The sequence below is a fragment of the Micropterus dolomieu genome, linkage group LG11 (assembly GCF_021292245.1).
Source record: "Micropterus dolomieu isolate WLL.071019.BEF.003 ecotype Adirondacks linkage group LG11, ASM2129224v1, whole genome shotgun sequence".
Taxonomy (NCBI): domain Eukaryota; kingdom Metazoa; phylum Chordata; class Actinopteri; order Centrarchiformes; family Centrarchidae; genus Micropterus; species Micropterus dolomieu.
Genome location: NC_060160.1, coordinates 12,750,603 through 12,778,457, shown reverse-complemented (window position 1 = coordinate 12,778,457; position 27,855 = coordinate 12,750,603). Strand labels below are relative to the sequence as shown.

Here is a 27,855-nt window from a genome sequence, read left to right as displayed (position 1 = left end):
CATTGGTATGCACAGATTTGATTGGCTGAGCAGCGTCACATGAGACGATTGGAGCACATGCGATTGGTCTGTGAGTTTCCTGGTCCTCTAAACCAGTAGAGTAAATGCTAGAAAAGCTGCGCGGGTTAAAATAGAAACACTCCGTCACGAGGTAGTAAGTCTCAATAATAAATGGGCTGTAGGTCGGCGGTCCGGAGAGGACGGCGGCTGGGTCCGGATCCGGACCGCGGCCCGCCTATTAGTGACCTCTGGCATACATCATGTCAGTTCATCTTTATCTTGCTAAGTACTTAAAATTTTCTTTCAATTTCAGGATTATTGACAATGTTCGAGGTGAACTGCAAAAGCGTCAGTGGATCATTTTTGATGGTGATGTTGATCCAGAGTGGGTTGAAAATCTAAATTCTGTACTGGATGACAACAAGCTGCTCACCCTTCCCAATGGAGAGCGTCTCAGCTTGCCACCTAATGTAAGAGGACAGCACGTCAAATGCAGATTCTCATTATCGTTTATGCTGGTGAAGGCATGCTGTATTGATATGACATTTATTCGGTCTCTAGGTACGTGTAATGTTTGAAGTACAGGACCTGAAGTACGCCACCCTGGCCACTGTGTCTCGCTGCGGTATGGTGTGGTTCAGTGAGGATGTTCTCAGCACTGACATGATCTTCAACCACTTCCTGGCTCGTATCCGCAGCATCCCATTAGACGAGGGAGAGGATGAAGCTCAGCGCCAGAGGAAGGGCACAGATGACGAGGAAGAGGCTGCATCACCAATGCTGCAGGTAATTAAGGGGAAGAGAAAAGGGTGCAATAATTCATTCAAGAATTAATCTAAGAAGGATGTTTATCACAGGTCTTTACTAATGTCCTGTTGCATGTTTTTACACTAGATCCAGCGAGATGCTGCAGCTATCTTGCAGCCTTACTTCACCTCCACAGGCCTAGTGATCAAGGCCTTAGAGCATGCCTCCAAGATGGAGCACATCATGGACTTCACGCGCCTGCGCTGTATGGGTTCCCTGTTCTCAATGCTGCACCAGGCTTGCCGTAATGTGGCGCTATACAACAACAACCACCCTGACTTCCCCATGCCCATTGATCAGCTGGAGAAATACATGCAGGTAATGTTCTGCTTTCTGCCCTTCAAATAACTGAAAGACACACATACATTTCTTATTTTTGTAATATCAACGTTGAACTTAAACCCTGCAAAAATGTATTTTCTTAAATCTGATACATTTTGTGGCATTATCTTTCTACAGAAATATCTTATCTACGCTGTGCTGTGGTCCTTCTCTGGTGACGGGCGGCTGAAGATGAGGGCTGAGCTCGGAGAATACATCCGTCGCATTACCACTGTACCCCTCCCCTCTGCTCCCAATGTCCCTATCATTGACTACGAGGTACAGCCTCCTAGTTTTAAACGGATATTGATCTTAAGTGTTTATCTGCAAGTCACTTAACCAAAACTACTGAATTCTTCTGCAGTCTTTATTAATTTAATTTCAGAATAACCATTGTATTGTTTTCTTTGCATCTGGCAGGTGTGCATCTCAGGTGAGTGGCAGTCCTGGCAGGGCAAGGTGCCCCAGATTGAGGTAGAGACCCACAAGGTGGCATCCCCTGATGTCGTGGTTCCCACCCTGGACACTGTTCGCCACGAGGCTTTGCTTTACACATGGCTGGCAGAGCATAAACCACTGGTGCTGTGTGGACCTCCTGGCTCTGGAAAGACTATGACTCTGTTCAGCGCTCTCAGAGCCTTGCCTGATATGGAGGTGAGAGACTGGATGAACCTGAACTGACCTTGTAACTGATGAGGTACATCACTAGGAATTTTAATGGACCCGAAAGCTAGCACTTAAGCTTTAAATGTTGATTATGTACATTGGAGTTGGAATATTATAAACTGCTGAACAAATATGAACAAACTGGGTTAAAATTAAGTTGTCATTTGTCCCTGCTTTCTACCAGGTTGTGGGTCTGAACTTCTCCAGTGCTACCACCCCAGAGCTGCTGCTGAAGACCTTTGATCATTACTGCGAGTACCGCCGTACCCCCAACGGTGTGGTCCTCGCCCCTGTCCAGCTGGGCAAGTGGCTGGTGTTGTTCTGTGACGAAATCAATCTGCCGGACATGGACAAGTATGGCACACAGAGAGTCATCTCTTTCCTCCGACAGGTATGATGCATTGTTGGTGTTAAACTATTTTGTATTTATTACATTTGGCTATTATGGGACATTGAAGTGTGCAACCTGAAATTTGGCACCCCTCTTTGTATATTAAAGGCTCCCCTGTTGTGTTTTCTTTGCAGATGGTGGAACATGGAGGTTTCTACCGCACCTCCGACCAGACTTGGGTCAAATTGGAGAGGATCCAGTTTGTCGGAGCCTGTAATCCTCCCACTGACCCTGGCAGAAAGCCTCTTACACACAGGTACAGTACTCGGACTCTACACCTGATTAGAACAATGATATAATCAATACCGTGATTAACAGAAAATAAATTACAAACATTTAAATGAAAATTATACTTACAAAAAAATCTGCATTGCATATGACGAGCCCTAACAGTGGCCATGTTGTGGTGTGCTGTTTTTAGGTTCCTGCGTCATGTTCCTGTGGTGTACGTGGACTATCCAGGCCCAGCCTCTCTGACACAGATTTATGGAACCTTCAACCGTGCCATGCTGCGCCTCATCCCCTCTCTACGTACCTATGCTGAGCCTCTTACTGCTGCTATGGTTGAGTTCTACACCATGTCTCAGGTAAAGGATCTTTGTAAATATCTATATAAAAAATCAAAAAGATCAAGGTTACTTAATGTCACCAGACGTACGTACAAGAGAAGACGTTTTATTGATCACTTTTTAGTCCTGACATTCACACTATTTCTAATTTGTTTCCATATCTCATTTTAATCCTTTTCCTCCTTCAGGAGCGGTTTACCCAGGATACCCAACCTCACTACATTTACTCTCCCAGAGAGATGACCCGCTGGGTGAGGGGAATCTTTGAGGCCCTGCGGCCACTTGAGACTCTGCCCGTGGAGGGGCTCATCCGTATCTGGGCCCATGAAGCGCTCCGTCTCTTCCAGGACAGGTGACTGCAAGTTTCTGAGTGGCTGACCTTTACCACTCTAGTAAACTCTTCTTATCTACTCTGATGGTGTTTTAAGGGACTGGCATGGTTAGTGTGCCACTTAACAAATGCACAAGTCTTTGGAGATAATGTGGTTCATCTTAAAAACTTTTTCCAGGCTGGTTGGTGATGAAGAGAGAAGGTGGACAGATGAAAACATTGACATGGTTGCTGTCAAACACTTCCCCAACCTTGATAAGGAGAAGGCTCTCAACAGGCCTATCCTGTACAGCAACTGGCTCTCTAAGGTAAACCAGGAACAGCTTCATCACGCTGTAATAATCAAACTCTGGTAATGATGCTAAATTATTGAAAATGGGCCACAAGTCTTCAGCCGTTTTGATTTCCATTTAAACTGATTTTATCGTATGTGGATACAGGACTACATCCCAGTGGAACAGGAGGAGCTCAGGGACTATGTGAAGGCCCGTCTGAAGGTCTTCTATGAAGAGGAGCTGGATGTCCCTCTAGTGCTCTTCAATGAGGTGCTGGACCACGTCCTCAGAATTGACCGGTGAGTGACAGTGTCTTCAGCTCACGGTCGCTGATTGACTTCTCCTCTGGTGTTTGTCTAGAAATGATCAAGAAATAAGACTGAAACAATTGTTTTGGAGTAAATTTCAAAATTGTATATCCTCCTCCAGAATCTTCCGTCAGCCTCAGGGCCATCTCCTGTTGATCGGTGTAAGTGGAGCAGGAAAGACTACACTGTCTCGCTTCGTAGCCTGGATGAACGGACTTAGTGTATACCAGATCAAGGTTGGTTCAAGACGTGAAGATATTTGAAGCCGTTCTACTACAGTTGCCTGTGTGGTTTTTATAAAAAAAATTTTGTGTGTGTGTTTTCAGGTACACAGGAAATACACTGGAGAAGACTTTGATGAGGACCTGCGTACAGTGCTGCGTCGCTCAGGTTGTAAGAATGAGAAGATTGCCTTCATCATGGATGAGTCCAATGTGCTGGATTCTGGTTTCCTTGAGAGAATGAACACACTGCTGGCCAACGGAGAGGTAACTAATTGGGGAACAACACTGCAACACAAGTTTTGAGATAAGATATCTATTTGGGTTGTACGCACCTACTTTTCTGGTTTCTAATACGTTAATGTTACTTTTTTTTTTTTTTTTTTTTTTTTTAAAGGTTCCTGGCCTGTTTGAGGGAGATGAGTATGCCACTTTGATGACTCAGTGTAAGGAGGGAGCCCAGAAAGAGGGCCTGATGCTCGATACACATGAGGAGCTGTACAAGTGGTTCACAAGCCAGGTTATCAGGAACCTCCATGTTGTTTTCACCATGAACCCCTCATCAGAGGGCCTGAAGGACCGGGCTGCCACATCTCCTGCCCTCTTTAACAGGTACAGAGACACATGGTGGACACTGAGCATCAATTAATTGATTAAATTATTGTCAATCGGGGAATAGTTGCTGCAAGGTTATAATTAGAAGATGGAATTTCTTAACTGAAAACTTTTGTGTTAGGTGTGTGCTGAACTGGTTTGGAGACTGGTCCACTGAAGCCCTTTATCAGGTGGGTAAGGAGTTCACCAGCAAGATGGATCTGGAGAAACCAAACTACAAGGTGCCAGACTACATGCCCATCGTCTATGACAAACTGCCCCAGCCACCATCTCACCGCGAGGCTATTGTCAACGGCTGTGTGTTTGTACACCAAACACTTCATCAGGTAGGGATGGATGTTTGCAGTGGTGGTCGACGAGGCGATTCTGTGGTTTGCCTCAACAGCAAATGGGCATTTGGAAATCCTGTAAAACCAAGTTAATGTGCAGTTTGCTAATGTATACTTCATATGTTGTTGGTAACTCGACACAGGCTAACAACCGTCTGGCTAAGAGAGGTGGTCACACTATGGCCATCACTCCTCGCCACTACCTGGACTTCATCAACCAGTATGCCAACCTGTTCAATGAGAAACGCAGCGAGCTGGAGGAGCAGCAGATGCACCTCAACGTTGGTCTCCGCAAGATCAAGGAGACTGTTGATCAGGTAAAGTAATTTTGTATTTTACTCTTTTAATGTGCTTGCTGGGTTGAAGTGCCATTTTAATCCACCTAATTCTTACTTACTGCTTATCAACTGCTGCTTGCTCTTGTCTGACTCCCTGATTATACTTATACATCATCAAGGTGGAGGAGCTTCGTCGTGACCTGAGAATCAAGAGCCAGGAGTTAGAGGCCAAGAACGCTGCTGCCAATGACAAGCTGAAGAAGATGGTCAAGGACCAGCAGGAGGCTGAAAAGAAAAAGGTACAAAGGATTTTTTTTTTCTTTCCTCATCTTGAAGACAAACCTAACCTCTTGATAATGTGTTTTAGCTTGTAGTAACGTGATCCCTTAGCCTTGCAGTGCACATTTGGATTAATTGATGTATTAAACTATACTCCTATACTGTTACTATTGTGATTCCAGGTGATGAGCCAGGAGATCCAGGAAGCTGTGTACAAGCAGCAGGAGGTGATCAAGGACAAACAGCTGAGTGTCAAAGAGGACTTGGACCAAGTGGAGCCTGCTGTTATTGAGGCTCAGAATGGTACAGTACATATTTTCTCAGAGCAGTCTTTAAAGAGCATTTGATTTGTTGTTGCAGAATGATTACCGCAGTCTTGTGCTGCAAGGATGGAACAGATCATACTGTTTACTAACAATAGAACTATATAAATGCCCTACAATGTGTGCTACACTGTTGTTTTGACGAAAAATGACTAATTTATTGTTCATTCCTGTAGGAGCTTTTCTTCAATGTTATTACATAGTCACTTATGGTGCAAGGGCTTCTGGTTAACAGTTCGATCTTTATCTGCATCCTCCCTTCATCACTGCCCCTTCCTTGTCATAATCCACCTCCTTGTTCACCTGATGTTGATAGCTGTTAAGTCCATTAAGAAGCAGCACCTGGTGGAGGTGCGTTCCATGGCCAATCCTCCCGCGGCCGTGAAGCTGGCCCTTGAGTCCATCTGCTTGCTCCTGGGAGAGAGCACAACTGACTGGAAGCAGATCCGTTCCATCATCATGAGGGAGAACTTCATCCCCACTATTGTTAACTTCTCTGCTGAAGAGATCAGGTGAAAAGAGAGAATATATTCTGCAATTGCACTAAAAGCTCTCTCTGTCTCTGCCTCCCCTCTGACTTTTCAACTCCTGAATCTTTCAAATTCCTCCCTTCTTTTGCCCTATATGCTCCCCTTCTCCCTCTCTTCTTTCTTTCAAACACATTCCTCTTAACTCCTAACTAGCGGTGAGTTCTATTAAGCGGCAGCACCTAGTAGAAGTGCGGGCCATGACCAATCCCCCAGCCGCAGTCAAGTTGGCCCTGGAGTCTATCTGCCTTATGCTGGGCGAGGAGACCAATGACTGGAAAAAAATCAGACAAGTTATTATCAGGGACAATTTCATCAGCAGCATAGTCAACTTTTCTTCTGAGGAAATGAGGTACCGGTGTCTGTCTAGTCTTAAATGGAAGCGCAAATGATATCAATCAATCAGTATATTAATCAAGTGGCACCTGTGATCAGAATTTGATTTTAGGTTTCTTATTGATTCATTTTGCTGAATCAGAAAATGATTTGAAGGTAACATCTTGTCAGTGGTTGATTTTGCATTTCTCACAGTGAAGATGGTAGAAATCGAACCCCTTCCCTACCCCCAACAAAATTTTAATGATCTTCTGCAATGTTTTATTTCCTGATTCATGATAATTGTTCCACACTTCACATTAAAGGTTTTGTCTATGTAAAGTTCTGCTATATTATAACTACTTGGACTGGTTTCTACTTATCCAGTGACTCCATCCGTGAGAAGATGAAAAAGAACTACCTCTCCAACCCAAGCTACAACTACGACCAAGTCAACAGGGCGTCACTGGCCTGTGGACCTATGGTGAAATGGGCGATTGCTCAGGTAAGGAAGCATAAACGATATGAAGATTAAGTGAATAATTGGGTAAAGAGAGCACTCCTTTAATGTATACCATGTTCTACCGTTTCCCTAGCTTAATTATGCTGACATGCTGAAACGTGTGGAGCCTCTGCGTAATGAACTGCAGAAGCTCGAAGATGACGCCACAGACAACAAGACAAAGGCAGAGGAGGTGGAGCAGATGATCAGAGACCTGGAGGCTAGCATTGCCCGCTACAAGGAGGAATACGCCGTCCTCATCTCAGAGGCCCAGGCCATCAAGGCCGACCTGGCTGCGGTTGAGGCTAAGGTAACTGGTCACCAAACCAATATTCGGTTCCCTCTGTGTCTGTCTCTTCTCATCCAGTTTAACATGCGTCTTCCAGCATTGTTTCTGAACTCTTGCTCTCGCCTCTCCCAGGTGAATCGCAGCACAGCCCTACTGAAAAGTCTGTCAGCTGAAAGGGACCGCTGGGAGAAGACCAGTGAGACCTTCAAGAACCAGATGTCTACCATCGCTGGAGACTGTCTGCTCTCTGCAGCTTTCATTACCTATGCCGGCTACTTTGAGCAACAGATGAGACAGAACCTGTTCACTACTTGGTCTCACCATCTACAGCAGGCCAACATTCAGGTAGTTAAAGCTCCAATACACAAAGTCATGATTCATCACATGTACAAATCCTGCCTTCATTCATGTTACCAGTAAGTATGTTGCAGTTTAGGTTTTAATGAATTTAAAGGTGCTGTCCTCCACTTATGGTTTGAGTTCTTTCAAATGTGTTTTAGAGTACACACATGTTGAACTTGAAATCTACCATATGCACTACCACATATTTTATATGTATTATGTTAAACTCCAATGGTGTCATTTCTTTCCCCCCCAGTTCCGTACGGACATTGCCAGAACTGAGTACCTGTCCAATGCTGATGAGAGGCTCCGCTGGCAAGCGAACTCCCTCCCAGCTGATGATCTCTGCACTGAGAACGCCATCATGCTCAAGAGGTTCAACAGGTCAGGATCTTTCTCTTCTTGCATTGCTGTAATGTTACTCCTAATACTAAGCCTTCCTCAGCATTAATTAGCCTTCAGCTGATTGCACTTCCCATGCTGATGTATTCTATATCACTGCCCTTTCTAGGTACCCTCTAATCATCGATCCATCTGGCCAAGCCACAGAGTTCATAATGAATGAGTACAAAGAACGCAAGATCACCAGAACCAGTTTCCTGGATGATGCCTTCAGGAAGAATCTGGAGAGCGCCTTGCGTTTTGGAAACCCACTGTTGGTCCAGGTATGATCAACTACTATACACTGCTAACATTATTGTGCTACTTACTCACTTTCCAATGCTCTTGTATTCATCAAGAATTTGTTTTATTTATAGTAATTTATTTATTTTTTTTCCCCTTAAGGATGTAGAAAGTTACGACCCCATCCTGAACCCGGTGCTGAACAGAGAGGTCCGCAGGACTGGAGGACGTGTCCTCATCACCCTGGGAGACCAGGACATCGATCTGTCACCTTCATTTGTCATCTTCCTTTCTACACGAGACCCAACGGTGAGTAGACTATCTTTTTATGTTATCAATAGATAAAACCTAAATGATTAGAGAGTACTTAGCTAATTTTAATAGGTGTATGTCAGTGTTAACAAATTATGTCATAAAGAAAGACTGAAGTAGGAGCATTTCCCTCATTGAAATGATTGTAGAAAGACATTTTTCTATGCGTGTCTTGTGTATGCAGGTCGAGTTCCCACCAGACTTGTGTTCTCGTGTTACATTCGTCAACTTCACTGTGACACGCAGCAGCCTTCAGAGCCAGTGTCTCAACGAGGTCCTAAAGGCTGAGAGGCCTGATGTGGATGAGAAACGCTCTGACCTCCTTAAACTGCAGGGTGAGACAGAAGACTGCTGATGTGCTAACCAATGTTGCGGTGCAAAAAGATGACAAAAGCCGATCAACAACTGTCCTCCTGTCTCTTGTAGGTGAGTTCCAACTGCGTCTGCGTCAGCTGGAAAAATCCCTGCTGCAAGCCCTCAATGAGGTTAAAGGCCGCATCCTTGATGACGACACCATCATCACCACGCTGGAGAACCTGAAGAAGGAGGCAGCTGAGGTGACCAGGAAGGTGGAGGAGACCGATATCATCATGGCAGAGGTGGAGGCAGTGTCACAGCAATACCTGTCTCTGTCCTCTGCCTGCAGCAGCATCTACTTCACCATGGAGTCTCTCAACCAGGTCTGGACATATCTTACTAGCTCTTTCAGACGATCCCTTTTTTGGTTTATAATTTCTTAATCTCACTACATTAAGAACTCTCGTAAACTAGTCAAACAACCACTTAATTAACAAATCTGTGTTTGTGTGTTGCTCCAGATGCACTTCCTGTACCAGTACTCCCTTCACTTTTTCCTGGATACCTACCACACAGTGCTGTATGAGAACCCCAACCTCAAGAGCATCAGTGATCATACACAGAGACTCGATATCATCACCAAGGACCTCTTCCAGGTTTGAACCACACATTTTGAAAACAAGAGGCTCCTTTTCTTTGGTGGTATAGTAATAGACATGATTTGCTTACGTATGTATGGATGTAGGTGGTGTTCAACAGAGCAGCCAGAGGTATGCTCCACCAGGATCACATCAGTTTTGCCATGCTGCTGGCTAAGATCAGCCTAAAGGGCATAACCAGGTAAGATAGCAGTATTGCACCAATGCACATTGAAAGGAAACAAGGTGTCAATATAGATCTTAATAATTTTAACCCATCTTTTTCCAGTGAGCCTTCATATGATGCAGAGTTCCAGCACTTCTTGCGTAGTAAGGAGATTGTTCTGACTGGCATGTCACTTCCCAAAGTGAAAGGTCTGACCACTGAACAGAGTGAGGCCATGGTCCGCCTCAGCCGCCTGCAAGCGTTCAACGACTTGGTGGAAAAAGTTGAGGCAGATGAGGTGAGCATTGAGAAATACTGGCAATCTGTTATAATTAAACAGAAGCTACACATGGACAGACTTGTATTTATAAGCATACCTCTTAATACAAAACGTATCAGTAATCATTATTGCTTTGTTTTTTTCAGCAATTCTTCATGTGGATTGAGAGCAACACTCCAGAGTTGTCTGTTCCTTATTTGTGGTCAGAGGAGAAGCAGTCCAGTGAGTATATTGATAAATGATGCGTAAATGTTAAAGCCAAGCAAATATTGATAGATTTTTTTTTTTTTTTAATGAATGTAAATATGTACAGTATATATTCTTTGTATACATGACCCTGCTCTGACCTGTCTGCTCTTCCCTGTACCACTCCATGTTCAGCTCCCATTGGCCAGGCAGTGCACCAGCTGTTGCTGATTGAGGCCTTCCGCCCTGACCGTCTCCTGGCAATGTCGCACATTTTTGTCTCAAAGGTGCTGGGAGAGTCTTTCATGAGCCTCATCGAGCAGCCTCTTGACCTGGCCAATATCGTGGATAACGAGGTAGTAACCAGTATTTCTTCTGTGGTTTTCTCACTAGAGACGTTTGCCATAGTCAGTATTGTTGAATCTGTGCTGACATTCCTCTCTTGTGTCTGTAGGTGAAGCCCAGCACTCCAGTGTTGATGTGCTCTGTACCAGGTTATGATGCCAGCGGCCTGGTCAGAGATCTGGCTGCTGAGGAGAACAAACAAATCACCTCCATTTCGATTGGTAAGGAAGACATAAGCTCATACTCTGGCTACACAAATAGGATCCTCAAGTCAAAAGTTCAGTGAGGATATTGTTAAGTGTATTCTTACACTGTCCACAGGTTCGGCTGAGGGCTTCAATAAGGCAGACAGAGACATCAATACTGCTGTCAAGTCCGGCAGGTGCGTAATGCTTTTTCTGTGTATTTTCTGAGCATGTACACTTTGTTTTGGTGTACTGACGTCCTGACTGTCCTGCAGGTGGGTGATGTTGGAGAATGTCCACCTGGCCCCCGGATGGCTGATGCAGTTGGAAAAGAAGCTTCACTCCATGCAGCCTCATTCCAGTTTCAGGCTTTTCCTGACAATGGAGATCAACCCCAAGGTAAACCACATCCCCCAAATAAATATTTCCATTCATTTCTTTAACTGGTCAAAGTCTCAATACTGTGTTTTCCCGCCAGGTGCCAGTGAATCTGCTTCGTGCCGGTCGTATCTTTGTGTTTGAACCTCCTCCTGGCGTCAAGGCCAACATGCTCAGAACCTTCAGCAGCATCCCTGTGGCTCGCATGTGCAAGGTGACTTGATCGGGACTTACCGACATACACTCACAGTTGTCCATCATTGCTGTTTGCAGACTTCTCCACAATTGCCTTCTTAATAACTTTTTGCCCATGTTTCTACAGGCTCCCAACGAGCGTGCTCGTCTCTACTTCCTGCTGGCTTGGTTCCATGCAGTCATTCAGGAGCGTCTGCGCTATGCACCACTGGGCTGGTCCAAGAAATATGAATTTGGAGAGTCTGACCTTCGCTCTGCCTGTGACACCATTGACACCTGGTTGGATGACACTGCTAAGGTTGGAGATTATTTCAGAAATTATATACAGTGCTTTGAATGTGTCAGCATAAGAATTATTTGTTGCCAATATAAATTATTATATACAACAACCCATAAATGTATACAGTTGTTACCTTTAGAAATACTAAATTCATCAGATCAATTATGTTAAGAAATTACAACCTTAACACACAGGGTCGTCAGAATATTGCACCGGACAAGATTCCCTGGGCGGCTCTGAAAACTCTGATGGCCCAGTCTATCTATGGTGGCCGCATTGACAATGAGTTTGACCAGCGTCTGCTCAACACCTTCCTGGACCGCATCTTCACCAAGGGAAGCTTTGACAGTGGATTCAAACTGGCTCTCAAGGTTGACGGGCACAAGGACATCAAGATGCCTGATGGCATTCGGTCAGTAGTGGCTTTTAATAGTGTTAATATTCCAGCTCTTAATATTATAAAAGTTAAACAAATTTTCTCTCATGACCTCAACCAGTTAAAAATGATTTATGATTTGTTACAGGCGTGAGGAGTTCATGCACTGGGTAGAGCTGCTTCCCGACACTCAGACTCCATCTTGGCTCGGGTTGCCCAGCAATGCTGAGAAGGTCTTGCTCACCACTCAGGGTACGCCACAGCCGGTCATCTTGATCCTGTGTACTGTGGTTTTCTGTCACAGTAACTGGACCACTACGCATCCTGATCCAACTTCCTCATTTCATCTAATCAGATTTCATGTTTTTAAAGGGCAGATCATTAACCATCTTTCTCTATTCTAGTGTCTTTACTTTTATTTTGACAGGGTGTCTCACTGGAACAGTCTGTTTGGGCAGACTAGTGTGTGTTTGTGTGTGGTGGCAAAGAATATGTTGAGGGTGGTCTCCCTGCTAATCTCTCTTCTGATGGGTTCACTTCACCTGTTAGTTTTCTAGTACCTCCTGTTTGCAGTCATGTATATCGTAGGCACATGGTGTAGCTGTGTAGTTGTAGTCATTGCACTTTAACAGGTGCTCTGCCCAAAGGAAGGGTGTGTGTCTCCTCACCCTCCAGCAGCTGCATTTCACAGCCATCATGTCGCTTTGCTAAAATACTATCCCCACCCTCAGGTTAGGATTCAAAACAGCCACACACCTCCCCATCCCCTCAACCATATCATCCTCTCCCTGTTTTGTCATATTGATTTCCCACACCTCCTCCAAACTCCCACAAGCATCCACCCATAGGACCGCCTGTCACACTCCCCCTCTCCTTCATCCTCACACCCCACCCCTTAGTTTCTCTCTCAAACCCGTTACCCTACATTGGTTATGTTCCTTTCTTCTACAGATCCAGTCAGTCAAGAATGCGGTTACTTTATCCACCTGGGGAACTGTGTTGAATGTTATATTTGAAATATTGCCTGAAGCCTTGTCTTCCTACCCAGTGTAGTCCTAATTTGTCTGCCTGTCTGGCACAAGTCCTATATTATTATTATTATTATTTTTTTTTTAATTGAACAAACTTTCTTAACACACCCTTAAGGTAAGCTGTTTGTTTCTATGTTCCACTATTAATTTCTTCTCCCCCTACCCTCCCACCTTGGCTTTGTCTTCCAACTCCCTCCCCGCTCACTCGTTCCCTCCGCCGGGCTGCACAGGCACTGACATGATGGGTAAGATGCTGAAAATGCAGATGTTGGAGGATGAGGATGACCTTGCCTACGAGACGGAGAAGAAAGAGCGCGCCTCGTCCACAGCTGATGCCCAGCCAGCCTGGATGAGGACCCTCCACACCACTGCCTCCAATTGGCTGCAACTCGTTCCCCAAACAGTCAATCCACTCAAACGCACAGTGGAGAACATCAAGGTAATGGCAGAATTGTGAGGAAAGGTTGGCAAGAAGACTTCAGAGGAACGGCTTAAAATATTGTGTGTTCTCTACAAGAAGTTGTACAATATTTTTGGCAGTTACTGTAATGCAGATCCATTTTTGTATGTTTTAAATGATTGTGCTTGACTCATGAGGTAAAATGAAAAACAAAAGCACAGGTTAGGAGTTAGAAGAAGTAAGCAGATAAATTTGTGATTTTCTTTGTGTCGTTGATGCATCTGCCAAGCGTCTGCATTGGATTTGATGTCGTTTTGTCCAAACAATTCAGGACCCACTGTTCCGGTTCTTTGAACGCGAGGTGAAGATGGGTGGCAAGTTGCTGCAGGAGGTCCGTCAGGATCTGTCTGATGTGGTGCAGGTCTGTGAGGGAAAGAAGAAGCAGACGAACTACTTGCGCACACTCATCAGTGACCTTGTTAAAGGTAAAATCTTGCAACTCCTTACAATTACTCATTGTCAGCCTTGACCAACAAGATATTTTTGAATAACTGGCATACTTGCATAAATTTTATTTTCTCCTCAGGCATCCTCCCTCGCAGCTGGTGTCGCTACACAGTTCCAGCCTCCATGACGGTGATCCAGTGGGTGGCAGACTTCAGTGAGCGAATCAAACAGCTGCAGCAGATCTCCCAGGGAGCTGCCAGTGGGGGTGCAAAGGAACTGAAGGTATGGTTTGTGCACAGAATCAAGATTCCTTTAAAAATTGACCCCCCCCCCCCCCCCCCCCCCCCCCCCCCCCCCCCCCACACACACTCATTATTTTCTCTCCTTCTCTAGAACATCCACGTGTGCCTCGGCAGCCTGTTTGTGCCGGAGGCTTACATTACAGCTACCCGCCAGTATGTGGCCCAGGCCAACAGCTGGTCTCTTGAAGAGCTGTGTCTGGAGGTCAATGTTACCTCCGCCCAGGGTGCCGCACTGGATGCCTGCAGCTTTGGCATCAAAGGTCAGACAACAGGCATTCCATCTACTGTTGTTAGCATTAGAGTTGTATGGGATATGGTGCCGTTGGCTCACCTGGTAGTGTGCACACCATGTACAAGGCTGATTCCCTACTACAGTGGCTGCATGTCATCCCCTATCTCTCTCTCCCAAATGTCTTATCTCTCTTCAGCTGTTTCTATCAAATAAAGGCAAAAAAGTCCAAAAAACTATCTTTAAAAAAAATTGTTTTTTGCAAATCGCATAAGGTCCATACTGAGGGGTACGTGAATTGACAAAATGTCCTTTTAAAGAAGTGAATAGATAGGTGTAGGATAGGTCCTAATTCTGTAGCACCCAAATATTCAAAATGTGAATCCAGTAACAACACAAAATAACTAACACAAATAACTCTTTCATTTTTGTAAAAATTCCAAGGGTTCTAATTCCAAGGGTTCTAATGTCAAACGCTGCTTCTCTCAGGTCTGAAACTGCAGGGATCTACCTGTGCCAACAACAAGCTGTCTCTGTCCACCTCTATCTCCACTGAGTTGCCTCTCACTCAGCTCCGCTGGATCAAGCAAAGCAGTGATGAGAAGAGACACATGGTATGAACAAGATATGTATACACAATATAAAACAATTTCTGTCAAATAATTTAGTCAGATGTTTTAGAAAGATAACTAATGTTGATAAATTTTGCTTTTGCTTTCTTTTTTTACCTTGTTTTGGATGACAGTCCAGAACGACTCATCACATTTAGTTTTTCCTCCTTGTTGCAGGTGACTCTGCCAGTGTACCTGAACTTCACCAGGTCGGACCTCATCTTCACTGTTGACTTTGACATTGCCACCAAGGAAGATCCACATAGCTTCTATGAGCGCGGAGTTGCTATCCTGTGCACTGAGTAGATGACACAAGTCATTCCTGGAGACCAGAGAGTCTTTATTATTAAGCCACACATAATCACTTCATTGCTTATTAACCACCATTTTAAAAAGTAGTTGTTGCATTCCAATATAAAACTTAGTTTTTTTTGTGGAGCAGTAATTAGCATGTACCCATTGTTAGTGTTTTTGGAAAGTGTCTTAGAAGGTCAAGGGAATGTTGTCAGATGGTAAATGAAGAGAAAATGAAATGTGGAAAAGGAAAGTTGAAAATACATAGTTTTTATGAAAGAACTGGTATGTTTTTAGATTGAATAAAACTTGTTAGAATGAAATAAACTGCATTTATGACTTCAGCATTGTCTGTGTAGTAGTAGTAAATGTTTCATTTAAAGTCAGTATCATATGTGGCACTTGCCAGTGTCCCTTTTATGTTTAATTAACAAGGGTAAAGTGAAAATACAGCAGGGATCTTCCAATGTGTCCATCTAAACCAAAATTGCATTCATTCTGATGTGAGAATGAAGGATTCAGACTTGCATAGCTCTTGAAAATCTGCATGTAAAGATCCTGATTACCTGAATCTCAGACTAAACTACCGAAGGTTTCTGTAGAGACTTCTCAGCTCTTCAATACTGTCAATCTCTCAGATTCACTTGTCAAAAGTCTGCCAGAATCTACACATTAACTGACAAGATAAGGGGAGAGGGTGATTAAGTCACTTGATTTCATGATATATGAAGCGGACACCATAAAACAAGGAAGCTGATTGTCCTAATGTGTCTGTTGACCTAGTTTGATTAGATCACTTGTCCTTGTTAAAGGACTTCTCTGAAGGGAATTCCACTCGTTTGCTATAAATTTAGATTAAGCAAGTGGACAGTATCAGGGAATGTATGCAATTTTTGTATGAATTTGCAGAGGAAGATGATGGCCTCTATTTAGCTCAGATCCCACATCATATCCTGACCTTTGGACACGGTGACTGACACTTCGGTATACAACCTGAGAACCAAAGTGCGCTTGGTGGTGGACGTTGACTTCATGACAGTCATCCAACTTATCCACCAAACCTTTACACAAAGATACTGAAGGTTTCCCTAACCAGAACAGGACTTGAGGCTAAACGATATAAAAATGTTACATTTACAGTGTTAGTACCACCTGCTGGTTGGAGAAATGAACTTTTATGTTTGCTAGAGTAAAAGTACATAAACCATAAATAATGAAGGAAATCAAACTAGATAACTGCAAGATATTAAAAGTGTCACACCAGAAGTGTGTGAAAAGGAAAAGGGAGGATGAGATTTAGGTTCTTGTTTGCAGCAAAACCAGACTACATTATCACACTGTATGTTCTTCAAGACTGAAGAAAATCAATAAAGTTGTGCATTTTTTTGTTTGTCCCAATTTCAAAAGTCGATCTAGTATTATCTTCCAAGAGGAATTTACACCGCTTATGTAAATTCTACTGCAGTCTGCAAGAAAACTGTTACTTAAAAAATGTATTTTCCAGAAAGAGAACTTCAACACGAATGCTCGAAACTGGTGAAGAAATTTAATTTAGATCAATTGGTACAAAGCAACATTTTAACATACCATTTTAACAAAATTAGCTTTTGGTGTGTCACCCGTGGATAAAATTTAGTGGCTGCTGAATGTCATCTTTACCATTAAAATCAGAAGGCGCTCAAAATTTACTATCCTGTGCACCATTATCTACTTATTTAGTGGAGGAAAAAAAACAAACAACTAGTGTCATATTTTAATTTACTTTTTGAAAGATGCTTTTTCTTTATTGGTCTGTAATGTAATGTAATATACAGTTTTCTTCATTGCCAGCACATAGGCTGTACTTAGGTCTATTATGGAGACCCAGGCTGCTATGGTAATTTTACCAACAAAAATAATTGCCTAGAGACAATCAGCACAATATGTGACGCCTGTGAGAAACGCAACATAACTTGAGGTAGAACAATAAACCATCAGGTCTCTACAACAATTTATCTTTACACGACTAAACAAAGTGCATTGCCAGATAACGAATTATAATATTCAATCTACCACTTAAGGCATTGAATATGACTTCAGTACTCTCAGTCCATGGTTGGATGGCTCGAACGTGGTTGAGACGCAGAGTCCCCTCCCTCTTGTTCGTCCTCCATGTTGACAACACACTGCCTCTTTCTCTGCCCCTGCTCCACCACTTCTGCTCCAGGGGAACCTAGCTTTCTCTTGTAAACAGATCTGAGGTTACACCCACTAGAGGGTCTCTCAGAGCAGCAATCCAGCATCCGGGATGACCTGCCTACCACTGGGATGACAAGTCCAGGTGTTTCAGGTGTGGACGGTTTTCTAGCATGTAAGCCTGAATTATCAAATTGGCAATGGTATTCTATATCCATGGTTTGGGTGTGCATTGTTGATTCATTGGCCAATTCCTTATTAAGATCTCTACAGTCATCCCTGTCATTGTGGGAGGGCAGAATGTCAAGCTCACAGACCCAAAGCTCAGAGTCACTCCCACATTTCATCTGGACGTCCAAAAGATGTTTCTGGTCCGTCACAGCATCTCTCATGCCATTTTTCACCACTTCTCTGAGGGCAACGGAGGCAGGGTGATGAAGGATAAATCTCCTGCTCCTGCCTGAGAACCGACAGCCTCCTCCTCCACCTTTTCCCTGCTGCTTTGTCCGCCTGCTGGAGACACCCACGTCGACGTTTGACTCATCAGAATCCTCAGAGCTCCCGTCGTATGGGTCCAAAAACTATAATCATGCATTAACTCATTCAGAAATACATAGAACAGCAGGGTGCTTTTGCAGCAGAATGGATGGATTAAAGAAAGGAGAATGCTTACCAAAGAATAACCGCCATGCCTTCCTGCAGGCTTGTGTGTTAGCGGCAATGTCCTCCGAAAAGTCCCACTCTCTGGTGCACTGCTCACACATCCCTGCACAATGAGTTCAGGGTTAAGTTTTTTTTGTATCAACAAGACAGTAATTTATTTATAAATTAAAAAGATCAATGCACGTTGGAGCCCAGACTTCCTAAATGATGTTACTAAGACCATGAAAGACAAGACTTGCTGGTAAGGTGTATACATGTGCAGTGTCAGGGGTGGTGTGAAGATAATGGCATGTAGAGTCAATTTCTTAGAAAGCATCTCAGTTTAGGTATATTTATTTAGGTAGGTCTATTTTGTCACAATATAACAGTTTATATATTGAAATTGAGTTTAATACCATTTTAAAACAAAAATAATGGAGATGTCCTCCATCTGGCACTGAGATCAGGTCTCTTTAAGCCATTTAAAATATAAATATACTGTATAAATTTACATAGCCACTTATTCATTTGTGCTTATTGTGTGCAATATTTGAGGTTGAGGAAGATTAAATGTGTGTCAAAATACCATTTTAAGTTGAATATTGTTGTGCTGCACAGATGTCCTGGCCTACACATCATCAAGATAGATCTTTCTTTAGTATAAATAATAATAATATAAATAAATAAAAAAAAAAATTCACACTGTAATCATTTTAATGTGTTTTTTTAATGAAAATGAGAATAATGTAAGAATGATCATTCCCTCCAATGTCGCAAATCACATCGCAATTTCAGTCAAAATAATCACAATTAGTTATTTTTTCAAAATTGTTCAACCCTAGTGTGTGTGATGTTCAAATTAAGAAGTAAAGCAATACCATAGTGCTGGTGTCTGACCATCTTGGGCTGATCTCGGAGTCAGAATCGGTGCTGGACTCCACTTTACACATGTCCTAACAAAAACAAAGAAAGTTCACTCCAGTCCAGAATGTCAAGGTAATAGTTAAATGCAGGTGATTTAGAATTTTTTTTACACTGACGAGGTCAAACGCTCTCAATATGCAGATGAAATGTGGCTAACTGATCTCACCATGTATTTGAAAGCAAGCTGGTCCATGTTGTTGGACACATGTCTATCACCGTGATCTGATTGAAGAAAATAACGCATTAAAGTTGTAACGTTAGTGCAATATTGTATTTAAGCACATTTAAAAATAAACACACATTTCTTCTTTTTAAAATCATGGAGAATATCATGTCCAAGAAAACAAATATGTGAAATGAGTACCAAACATTAAAATTTAAATGAAACTAAAAATTGATAACTCACCTGGAAGTGAGAGTTGTCTTCTCCTATATGCCATGACATTCGGCACGTAAAACTTTTTTTTTTTTTAACCACGACAAAGTAAAACACATAAAAGATGTCGATATTGCGTAGTCAGATAGGTAAAGTGGTAGATTAAAGTTAATTAATCAGCAACGCGTAGATGCCTTTGATATGTTGCAGCCAAATGTGGCCACAGGTGAGCAGGTCACACATGACAAACAGCATGGACACGCGTTCAAAACGCTAACGTTACTCAGTTTGCCAATTTCAAATTTTTAACAAAATAATACGTCCGGCGATATTTGTTTTTCAAAATAAAACTCAGTATTGACCTCGTTGATTCTGCCATTCTGCACGACCGCATCCACGACAGTTTAAATGCCAGTTTATTTTATTCTTCCTAACCAAATGTCTGTGCAGGCTGAGGAAGTGGTACATGACTTCAAAAATAATGTCGAACGCTTGGTTAAACATATATACAAGTAACGTTAAAGTTATATAACTTACCACCAACGTAAAATATATCCTACTGTTGTATGACTGTCCAAAATGTATTGTACTTTTTGTAACATATGGTTTAAAAACAATGCTTCAACGTGTTAAAGAAGTGCATAGATGTGATAAATTATTCTTAATTCGCATCTTCTTCCGCCAGTTCCCCGGTGAACCGTTGGGGGGAACGGGAGAGTCGGAATGCCCGCTCCATGGCCCACTCCCCCCCCTGCGTAAGATCCGGCCGGCCTGGGGGGAGAGGAATGAATGTTAATTTCAAAGATGGCGGCGGAGGGAGGAGGGAAGGAGATGAACGAAATTAAAACTCAGTTCACCACTCGGGAAGGCGTCTATAAACTCCTCACTCACTCCGAATACAGCCGTCCTAACAGGGTGCCTTTCAACTCGCAAGGCTCCAACCCCGTCAAGGTCTCATTCGTGAACGTCAACGATCAGTCGGGCAACGGCGACAGGATCTGTTTCAATGTGGGCCGTGAGCTGTACTTCTACATCTACAAAGGCGTTAGAAAGGTAGCCTGCTAACACGGCTAATGTAAACGGAAATGTGTGATTCTACGTGTTAAAAAACATAACTGCTGTCTGAGCCGTTGCTAAACTTCAGGCTTGTGTTGGCTGTATTAAAGAACTCTGGCAGGTGCTTGACTTTGAAATTAGCTTGCAGCTAGAAGCTATGATGAAGCTAGCCTACAAGATAGCTAGCAACGCAACTGGCTAACGTTAGCAAACCACCAGCTACTCCGAGGCCAAGGGGCTAAATCCCGTCCCCTGTCCTCCACTCTGTTTTTGTTGTGTTGGATATAAGGGTTTGAGAGGTTGGATAATGACTACTGGGGTAAAATTGACCTTTTGGTGTGATTTATGTTTTCGTGCTGCTTTAACGGTTGTAGTTTGTGATGACAGTGACAGTTATATACGCTGCCACCCTAACACCTGTCGACGCCTTTTGACTGACAGGTGTTTACAAATTGCAATGGTGCAGATTCAGTGTATGCACAATCATTTAGTTAGCAAGCTTACTGCTGCCGACATCCTTGATGTACTGGCACTCAGCTTGGGGATATGTCTGTCCCACTATATACAGTCTATGGTCTGGACTAAATCTATGACCCGATCAAACTAAGCAGAGGTGCTCTGGTTGTAGGGAAATGGTAACGTAAGCTAGTTTTGACATTTATGATGGAGCATACTTTTTGGCGAACCATCTGTGTGGTGTATAAGCTGTAACGTTATGTTAGATTATGTTTAGCTGTTAAAGTCATTTAATTCTTTAATAAGTCATGATCATGGTGGGTTCTGACAAACATGTGAGTGGCAATCACGTTGTAACTACGTTATCCAGTGTTATCACGATATGTTGCCTACACTATGCTGGTGTCAAGAGTTTAAGAGGTCTTATAAATTTTGTCACTGACGTTACACAGTGGTTTCAGCTAACTCCTGACCTGACAGGAATCAGCTTACTTCTAACTTAAAGCAGCTGTCATAGCCATTGTATTATTTGCACAGAAACATGTGGATGTCAACAGACTGACTAAAGGCTGGAGCACCAGAAATTAGAAACAATTCCAGTTTGTAGTACAGAATGTTGTTGGAAACAGCAAAACTGTGCATATTAGTAATTTTAGTCTTGTCAATCCTAGCAAGAAAATTTAAAATGGCATGGTATGATGGCACATGCAAATCATTATATTTCATTATATCAATAACTGCACATGAGAATATGCACAATACATCACCTTATTGGTGCAGATTGGCATGTTTACTTCTCTGATATGTTTTGCTGGAGCAGATACATGGCTACAGGTTTAAAGTCATACATAAATATACAGCTCGCAGTTAACAGATCCAGTAGCTCAGGAGGACACGTTAATTTCTTGTATGTGTGTATGTGTACATCTGTAACGTTGTTAGTTAAAAGTATTCTTCACTGTTGACATAGGCTTTTTATGTACCATATTTGCTGTTAATTTCAATTAGCAAAGCACTGTCAATTACCATGCATGCTTTTGTGAGGCATAAGAACTGTTTTTGACAGGATGCTTGATTTAGACTACTTTTAAGAGTGTCTCTGTCTCGCCTCAGAGAGACAAAATATCAAACCATGTCACATTTAACAGTAATGGAGGAACCACTGAGTCACCATCTTACACTCAGAGAATTTTCCATTCTACCAATAGTGTAAACTGAAAATCATTAACAAATGGAACTGTTGCTATGCTGGCTATCTACTGTATATGCCCAGGATGTTTTGTTCACAGCAGTAAAATACTGTTTTCCTTCTCCAAAACAAACTCTACTTTGTCATACTGTATTTTGTCTTATGATTGAAAATATCTGTCCATTTACAGTGAAAGTGCATACCTCTATATTTGAGTTCTTCCTCATTATTGGTCAGTGACTGTCAGCTATTTGTTGTGTTGCTAAAGGTCATACAGAACTGGTTTGTGCTCAGAAGTCACTTCTTATACACTTCCAAGACACTTGATGGAAATCTAGGCTTTGACTAAATTGAGTGTCTTCTGTCTAATCAGTGGAATTAACTAACATTGTCCCTTCAGCCTCCCTATATTCAGTGTGTTTTGAGATGACAAAAACATATAACTGCACACTCCACTCCAGTGGTTTATTACTAGCATTATGACCAAAGGTACCTGCAACCACTTCATGTGCATTCATGCTTTCTCTCTTCAGGCTGCTGACCTGAGCAAGCCCATAGACAAGCGCATCTACAAGGGAACGCAGCCCACCTGTCATGACTTCAACCACCTCACAGCTACAGCAGAGAGTGTGTCCTTGCTGGTGGGTTTCTCAGCAGGACAGGTACAGCTCATTGACCCCATCAAGAAGGAAACAAGCAAGCTCTTCAATGAGGAGGTAAGTCTCTGAAGGACAGAGGTTTGATTACTAAGAGTTCTGTGCACAGCGATTTTCACAAGTAGAAAGTGCTGGTCAGTAAAGGAACAATTTGAGAGGCAGTGGATTTTAATAAATTAATATACCACTCACAACATATTAATTATGCTGTATAAATGATCTCTCAAATGAGGTCTAAAATACTTTATTCAGTATTTCTTTTAAACCATAAGGTATTTTTTTATGTATCCTTGAAATTAGGTGATGCATGAATTGCATGAATTAATATTCTAAGCAATGGTGGAAAATAAGTATCAATGAGAGTCAAGTCATGGCATTAAATAATATCATCAGGTTGGCCTACCTACAGATGACAAGAAAAACTAAGTTCACCACAGTGTGTTATACAGTAAGGGCTTGAACCCACAGTTCAACCACCAATCCTTATCACAGTTCAAATCTCCACAAGAGTCCATCTCTCATCAAAAACCTCATTTTCTGTATCCCAGCAAGCAAAGAAACCAAAAAATTCTCAGATTGAGGTTTAATACAAAAGTTGGCAAACGAAAAAACAAAAACAAATGTTTCTGCTGTGTCAGGTTCTGCCGAGCCTGATGACATTGTACAAATCAAGGTACAGCGTAACGTGCAAAGTTAATGCTTCCTCTGCAGACTGGTTTACTCTCGAGTGTCATGTTACCAGAGTGTAATTGCAGATTTTCTGATGATACAGTACTGACTTTGTTTTTTTCTTCTCCCCTTCTACCTCTGCTCTGTCCTCCCCTGTCTGCCTCTCAAACCTCAACCTTCGTTCTCACCTGCCAGAGACTAATAGATAAGTCCAGAGTAACATGCGTGAAATGGGTGCCAGGCTCTGAGAGCCTGTTTCTAGTCTCTCATGCCAGTGGAAATATGTACCTGTACAACGTGGAGCATACTTGTGGCACCACGGCACCACACTACCAGCTGCTTAAACAGGGAGAGAACTACTCTGTACACACTTGTAAGAGTAAATCCACACGAAACCCCCTCCTTAAATGGACAGTGGGCGAGGGGGCTCTGAATGAGTTTGCTTTCTCTCCAGATGGGAAGTTCCTAGCCTGTGTTAGCCAAGACGGCTTCCTACGGGTCTTCAACTTTGACGCAGTTGAGCTTCATGGCACCATGAAGAGCTACTTTGGTGGCTTGTTGTGTGTGTGCTGGAGCCCTGATGGAAAGTACATAGTTGCCGGTGGAGAGGACGATCTCGTGACTGTGTGGTCGTTCTTGGACTGCAGAGTCATTGCCCGAGGTCACGGGCACAAGTCATGGGTGAGTGTGGTGGCATTTGACCATTACACCACCAGCGTGGAAGAGAGTGACCCAATGGAGTTCAGTGGCAGCGATGAGGACTTCCAGGATCAGATGATACACTTTGGACGAGACCGGGCCAACAGTACGCAGTCTCGACTTTCCAAGCGCAACTCCACGGACAGCCGGCCTGTTAGTGTCACATACCGGTTTGGCTCAGTGGGCCAGGACACTCAGCTGTGCCTATGGGACCTCACTGAGGACATCCTTTTCCCCCATCTTCCGCTCTCACGGACACGAACACACACTAACGTGATGAATGCAACCAGCCCCCCTGCGGGTGCTACAATAATCACTAACACCTCTAGCAACACTACTAATGGAAACAACAGTGGTGCCAATACTCCTGGCATTAACTCCCTCTCTACTACATTACCACGCTCCAACAGCCTACCCCATTCAGCCGGCACCACAACAACGGCAAACAATACCAACAAGGCTGGCGGCGGTGGTGGTGGTGGTGGCGGCGGCATCGGCAGTGGTATTATGGACAGTGCCATTGCTACAGGTGTGAGTAAGTTTGCCACACTGTCACTCCATGATCGGAAGGAGCGCCACCACGAGAAGGACCACAAACGCAACCACAGCATGGGTCACATCAGCAGCAAGAGCAGCGACAAGCTCAACCTGCTGACAAAAACCAAAACAGACCCTGCTAAGACTCTGGGCACTCTGCTGTGCCCGCGCATGGAGGATGTGCCCCTCCTTGAGCCCCTCATCTGTAAAAAGATAGCACACGAGAGACTGACTGTACTCATATTTTTAGAGGACTGTTTAGTGACTGCTTGTCAGGAGGGATTTATTTGCACATGGGCGAGGCCAGGCAAAGTGGTAAGTTCATTTTAATGCAGGAAATGTGGGGCAAATTGAAGGGATAACCGTATGTCTGTGCATCTTTAGCTCCTAAAATCGGGTGGGGTGAAACTGAAAATCAAGAAATATTCTGAAAGCATAAAATAAACTATTGACATTTTGAGAAGCATTTTTAGCTTTTATAGTCAGACTGCCACTCTCTGCAGGCAGGCAAGTAACATATCAGACTTTGTTTAATGTGCATCTGCTTTCCAATGATATTATGGTTATTATTATTATTATTATTATTATTATTATTATGCTGCCTATGTTTCAGATATAACCATTGCCGTGAAAATATTACAGTCTGGTTATATAATACATTCTGATAAGGAGGATTTCCTGTGTAGACCTGTGAGGGGAAAGAAGACATTAATCCACATGGAGTGTGTCCATTGGTTCATCATAATCATCCCACAATGCATAGCCAAGAAGTCATCTGCATATGCTCTCGCATTTCAGCTTTTATGCAAATGGCTGTGTATTTGCTGAAAGAATCTTTGCAGTGTCTCGCACGCTTACAGCTTAATGTGTGTATAAACCCTTGTATGCTTCCCTTCTGTCTGTGTTTTGAGAGATTTTGCCAGAACGAGGCACGTGATAGCCTGGATCTGGACCGTACAGGCAGTCAGAAGGCTAGATAGTCCAGTGAGATTACTTTCAACCAGAGTCGGACATTAACCAGCGCTAGAGACCCTTGTAATTTAATCAAATGCCTCTTTAGTAAAACAATGTCCTGATATTGAGGAGTACACTAGTGTCTTCTGGGACTGGGATAAAAACAAGTGTGATTTAATACAAACCACAAGATCCAGTGATTGAGTAATGCTAAACAAACCAAATGTTTATGTATAGAGTAAGAAATGGTTGAAGTGCAATAAAAATTTGGTAGGTTTGCTCTGTTAAATAAAAAGACAAAATGCTTTCAGAGGTCAGATAATGAGGTTAAAAAAGGCTCCTGGAAAAAACTGTTTGGTCATGTACATTTAGAAGTGCCTTGATCAAGCAAACCTCTCAAAGACGTCATTAGTGTTGCATTGTACACTCATCCACTTTGACTGCAATACACAGGCTTTTAATTAAAAGCAGGGGACCCGGGATATCGAAAAGAAGAGGCTCGAGGCTTATTTCTAATGAGCTATTTATTGCTTGCTTTTTGCTACAGTATGTGAACTTTCCCAATGCAAATCTCCTTGTTTTCCTTTTTCCAGGGTTTATTGTCATCCCAAAACCAAGCCAGCTCTCCCAGTGGAACAGTAGTATAGCCACAATATTTCTGCTGCTAAAGAACCCTGCAACCCAGAGTCTGATGCTGCTCTTCACCCTGCAAGCATTGCAAGTTTTCCTTTTCTTTGATACCCTTCCCCTCCCCCCTCCTCAATTTTGTTTATGGCTTTTCTGTTCTTTTCATTTATCACTCAGTTGACCTAGTGGAGGAATGTGAAGCAAGAAAAGGTGTGGTGCAATTGTCGACTGTTTTGCGCTAATGTACTGTTGTTTTCTGTAGTTTTAACACATTTTTTGATTTAAAAAAAAAAAGTCTGTCATGTCAAATCTCATCAGACTGTTGTCTCCTCTGGAAATGAAGCTTGGCTTCATTAGATGCAAACCTGACAATTGTGGCTTGAGATTAAAGGGATAGTTCATTTAATTTTCAGAACCTGTGTACCCCATTTTTTTGACCTTGTGGTTTAGCCTGCTCAGGGTTACTGAACAAAATATGAATTTTGGGTGAACTATCCTTTTTATGACCAAGTGCGTGAGCATCTGAAAATTTTGCATCCATCCACATTCACCCACCACTTCTGTCTTTTATGGAGTAGAATCTCCTCATCAATGACTTTGCACTGATTTTTTTTTTTGTTTGTTTGTTTGTTTTTATAACTACTCTAATGGAATTTAAAAAAAGTTGAGGACTGCCTTGTTGCACTCGGCTTTAACATCCTCAATCTTGAAATCGGAATCTATAAAGCTGGATGCTGCAATCATAGTCTTTTTAAAGGAAAAAAAAAAGTTTGCACTTAAATTAGTTTATTAGAAGAAAAAGGCTTTACATTCTTGGGTGTGCTCAGAACTCACAGATGGCTAATACAGTAGGTGAAGAAAATGATAAAAACTATTAAAACCTTATTGAGCATTTATTTTAATATTATTTCAGATTCAAATCTGCTCTGTATCATAATGTGTATATTGTAATTAATTGATTTAATGGGGGCCTAAGCAAACTACCATTACTCTAGTGGAAGTTTTGTCATTGATAGTTATATTTCTAAAGCCTAAAGTATACATATTAATAATATTAAAATCTTGAATACACCGTTTTCTGTTCTTTTTGTTGTTCACCCACATGTGCTATATTTACATAACAAAGCTGGAATGCCTCTGGCATAGAAACTGTTTAGACTGTCAAAAAAGTGGAGAAGTTGCACGGAAGGAGCTGTCAAGTATGGGAGTCTGTGAAGCTCAGGAACTCTCATTGACTACGATCAAATCGTAAGACTCCTCAACTCTTTTATGCCTCAGTCACAAAAAATACTTTGAGAAAAAAAACTTTATATCCTCTGAAATTTAAGAAAAGCAACATGAGCATTCTCAGATAAGAAACTTGAAATTCAGCTAAGGAGTCTTTCACATTTGACACTACTGAAGTATTCCTATACTTTATATTTGTATGACCCACTAATTGTTGATGTTCATGAAGACTCCAGTGACCCCTACATTTGGCAGAAAGTTGGTGAAACAACTACATTTTTGAAGTGGATACCATTTTACATTTCCCACTTTATTATTAATTTAAAAAAAATCAGGATTCTCATCAATTTGTTCTCAACATTTTTGTGTCAGGTGGTTATACAGACATTATGTAAATGATTTTA

The 27,855-nt window shown here is 42.5% G+C and overlaps 3 protein-coding genes across 5 annotated transcripts in view; 2 read left to right on the top strand and 1 right to left on the bottom strand.

Annotated features, from left to right (window-relative positions):
- The window catches only part of dync1h1 (dynein, cytoplasmic 1, heavy chain 1), a 32,067-nt gene extending 16,459 nt beyond the window's left edge, over positions 1-15,608 (top strand). The window contains exons 34-78 of one of the 2 annotated variants that reach the window (XM_046063591.1): positions 314-470; positions 562-786; positions 895-1,125; positions 1,267-1,407; positions 1,549-1,782; positions 1,979-2,185; positions 2,320-2,441; positions 2,607-2,772; positions 2,943-3,106; positions 3,264-3,393; positions 3,526-3,659; positions 3,790-3,904; positions 3,995-4,156; positions 4,287-4,501; positions 4,626-4,830; positions 4,977-5,150; positions 5,291-5,410; positions 5,573-5,693; positions 6,397-6,592; positions 6,943-7,060; positions 7,152-7,367; positions 7,479-7,691; positions 7,945-8,072; positions 8,200-8,353; positions 8,475-8,621; positions 8,809-8,959; positions 9,051-9,304; positions 9,443-9,577; positions 9,667-9,761; positions 9,849-10,023; positions 10,152-10,227; positions 10,387-10,547; positions 10,646-10,757; positions 10,858-10,918; positions 10,997-11,120; positions 11,200-11,313; positions 11,422-11,592; positions 11,769-11,986; positions 12,099-12,202; positions 13,212-13,420; positions 13,713-13,866; positions 13,968-14,110; positions 14,222-14,390; positions 14,849-14,973; positions 15,148-15,608. In XM_046063591.1, the coding sequence (XP_045919547.1) occupies positions 314-470; positions 562-786; positions 895-1,125; positions 1,267-1,407; positions 1,549-1,782; positions 1,979-2,185; positions 2,320-2,441; positions 2,607-2,772; positions 2,943-3,106; positions 3,264-3,393; positions 3,526-3,659; positions 3,790-3,904; positions 3,995-4,156; positions 4,287-4,501; positions 4,626-4,830; positions 4,977-5,150; positions 5,291-5,410; positions 5,573-5,693; positions 6,397-6,592; positions 6,943-7,060; positions 7,152-7,367; positions 7,479-7,691; positions 7,945-8,072; positions 8,200-8,353; positions 8,475-8,621; positions 8,809-8,959; positions 9,051-9,304; positions 9,443-9,577; positions 9,667-9,761; positions 9,849-10,023; positions 10,152-10,227; positions 10,387-10,547; positions 10,646-10,757; positions 10,858-10,918; positions 10,997-11,120; positions 11,200-11,313; positions 11,422-11,592; positions 11,769-11,986; positions 12,099-12,202; positions 13,212-13,420; positions 13,713-13,866; positions 13,968-14,110; positions 14,222-14,390; positions 14,849-14,973; positions 15,148-15,276 (7,075 nt within the window). In that variant the 3' untranslated portion in view covers positions 15,277-15,608. Of the gene's footprint in view, positions 1-313; positions 471-561; positions 787-894; positions 1,126-1,266; positions 1,408-1,548; positions 1,783-1,978; positions 2,186-2,319; positions 2,442-2,606; positions 2,773-2,942; positions 3,107-3,263; positions 3,394-3,525; positions 3,660-3,789; positions 3,905-3,994; positions 4,157-4,286; positions 4,502-4,625; positions 4,831-4,976; positions 5,151-5,290; positions 5,411-5,572; positions 5,694-6,029; positions 6,226-6,396; positions 6,593-6,942; positions 7,061-7,151; positions 7,368-7,478; positions 7,692-7,944; positions 8,073-8,199; positions 8,354-8,474; positions 8,622-8,808; positions 8,960-9,050; positions 9,305-9,442; positions 9,578-9,666; positions 9,762-9,848; positions 10,024-10,151; positions 10,228-10,386; positions 10,548-10,645; positions 10,758-10,857; positions 10,919-10,996; positions 11,121-11,199; positions 11,314-11,421; positions 11,593-11,768; positions 11,987-12,098; positions 12,203-13,211; positions 13,421-13,712; positions 13,867-13,967; positions 14,111-14,221; positions 14,391-14,848; positions 14,974-15,147 lie in introns of both variants that reach the window. The other variant, XM_046063590.1, reaches the window with a different exon arrangement.
- A 1,183-nt stretch (positions 15,609-16,791) lies between these two features.
- LOC123978885 lies at positions 16,792-20,402 on the bottom strand. Of its 2 annotated transcripts, XM_046062488.1 has the most exons (6): positions 20,273-20,402; positions 19,919-20,152; positions 19,172-19,227; positions 18,960-19,034; positions 18,113-18,205; positions 16,792-18,020 (listed from the first exon to the last, which is right to left on the bottom strand). In XM_046062488.1, the coding sequence occupies exons 3-6, from the start codon at positions 19,196-19,198 to the stop codon at positions 17,349-17,351; spliced, it is 867 nt and encodes a 288-aa protein (XP_045918444.1). In that variant the 5' UTR covers positions 19,199-19,227; positions 19,919-20,152; positions 20,273-20,402; the 3' UTR covers positions 16,792-17,348. The 2 variants fall into 2 exon arrangements, with proteins under 2 accessions (XP_045918444.1, XP_045918443.1); XM_046062487.1 differs by lacking the exons at positions 19,919-20,152; positions 20,273-20,402 and adding an exon at positions 19,412-19,750.
- On the top strand, positions 20,093-27,296 carry wdr20a (WD repeat domain 20a). Its single transcript, XM_046062471.1, has 4 exons — positions 20,093-20,434; positions 22,616-22,798; positions 23,603-24,958; positions 26,191-27,296. The coding sequence occupies exons 1-4, from the start codon at positions 20,171-20,173 to the stop codon at positions 26,242-26,244; spliced, it is 1,857 nt and encodes a 618-aa protein (XP_045918427.1). The 5' UTR covers positions 20,093-20,170; the 3' UTR covers positions 26,245-27,296.
- Positions 27,297-27,855: the final 559 nt, after the last annotated feature.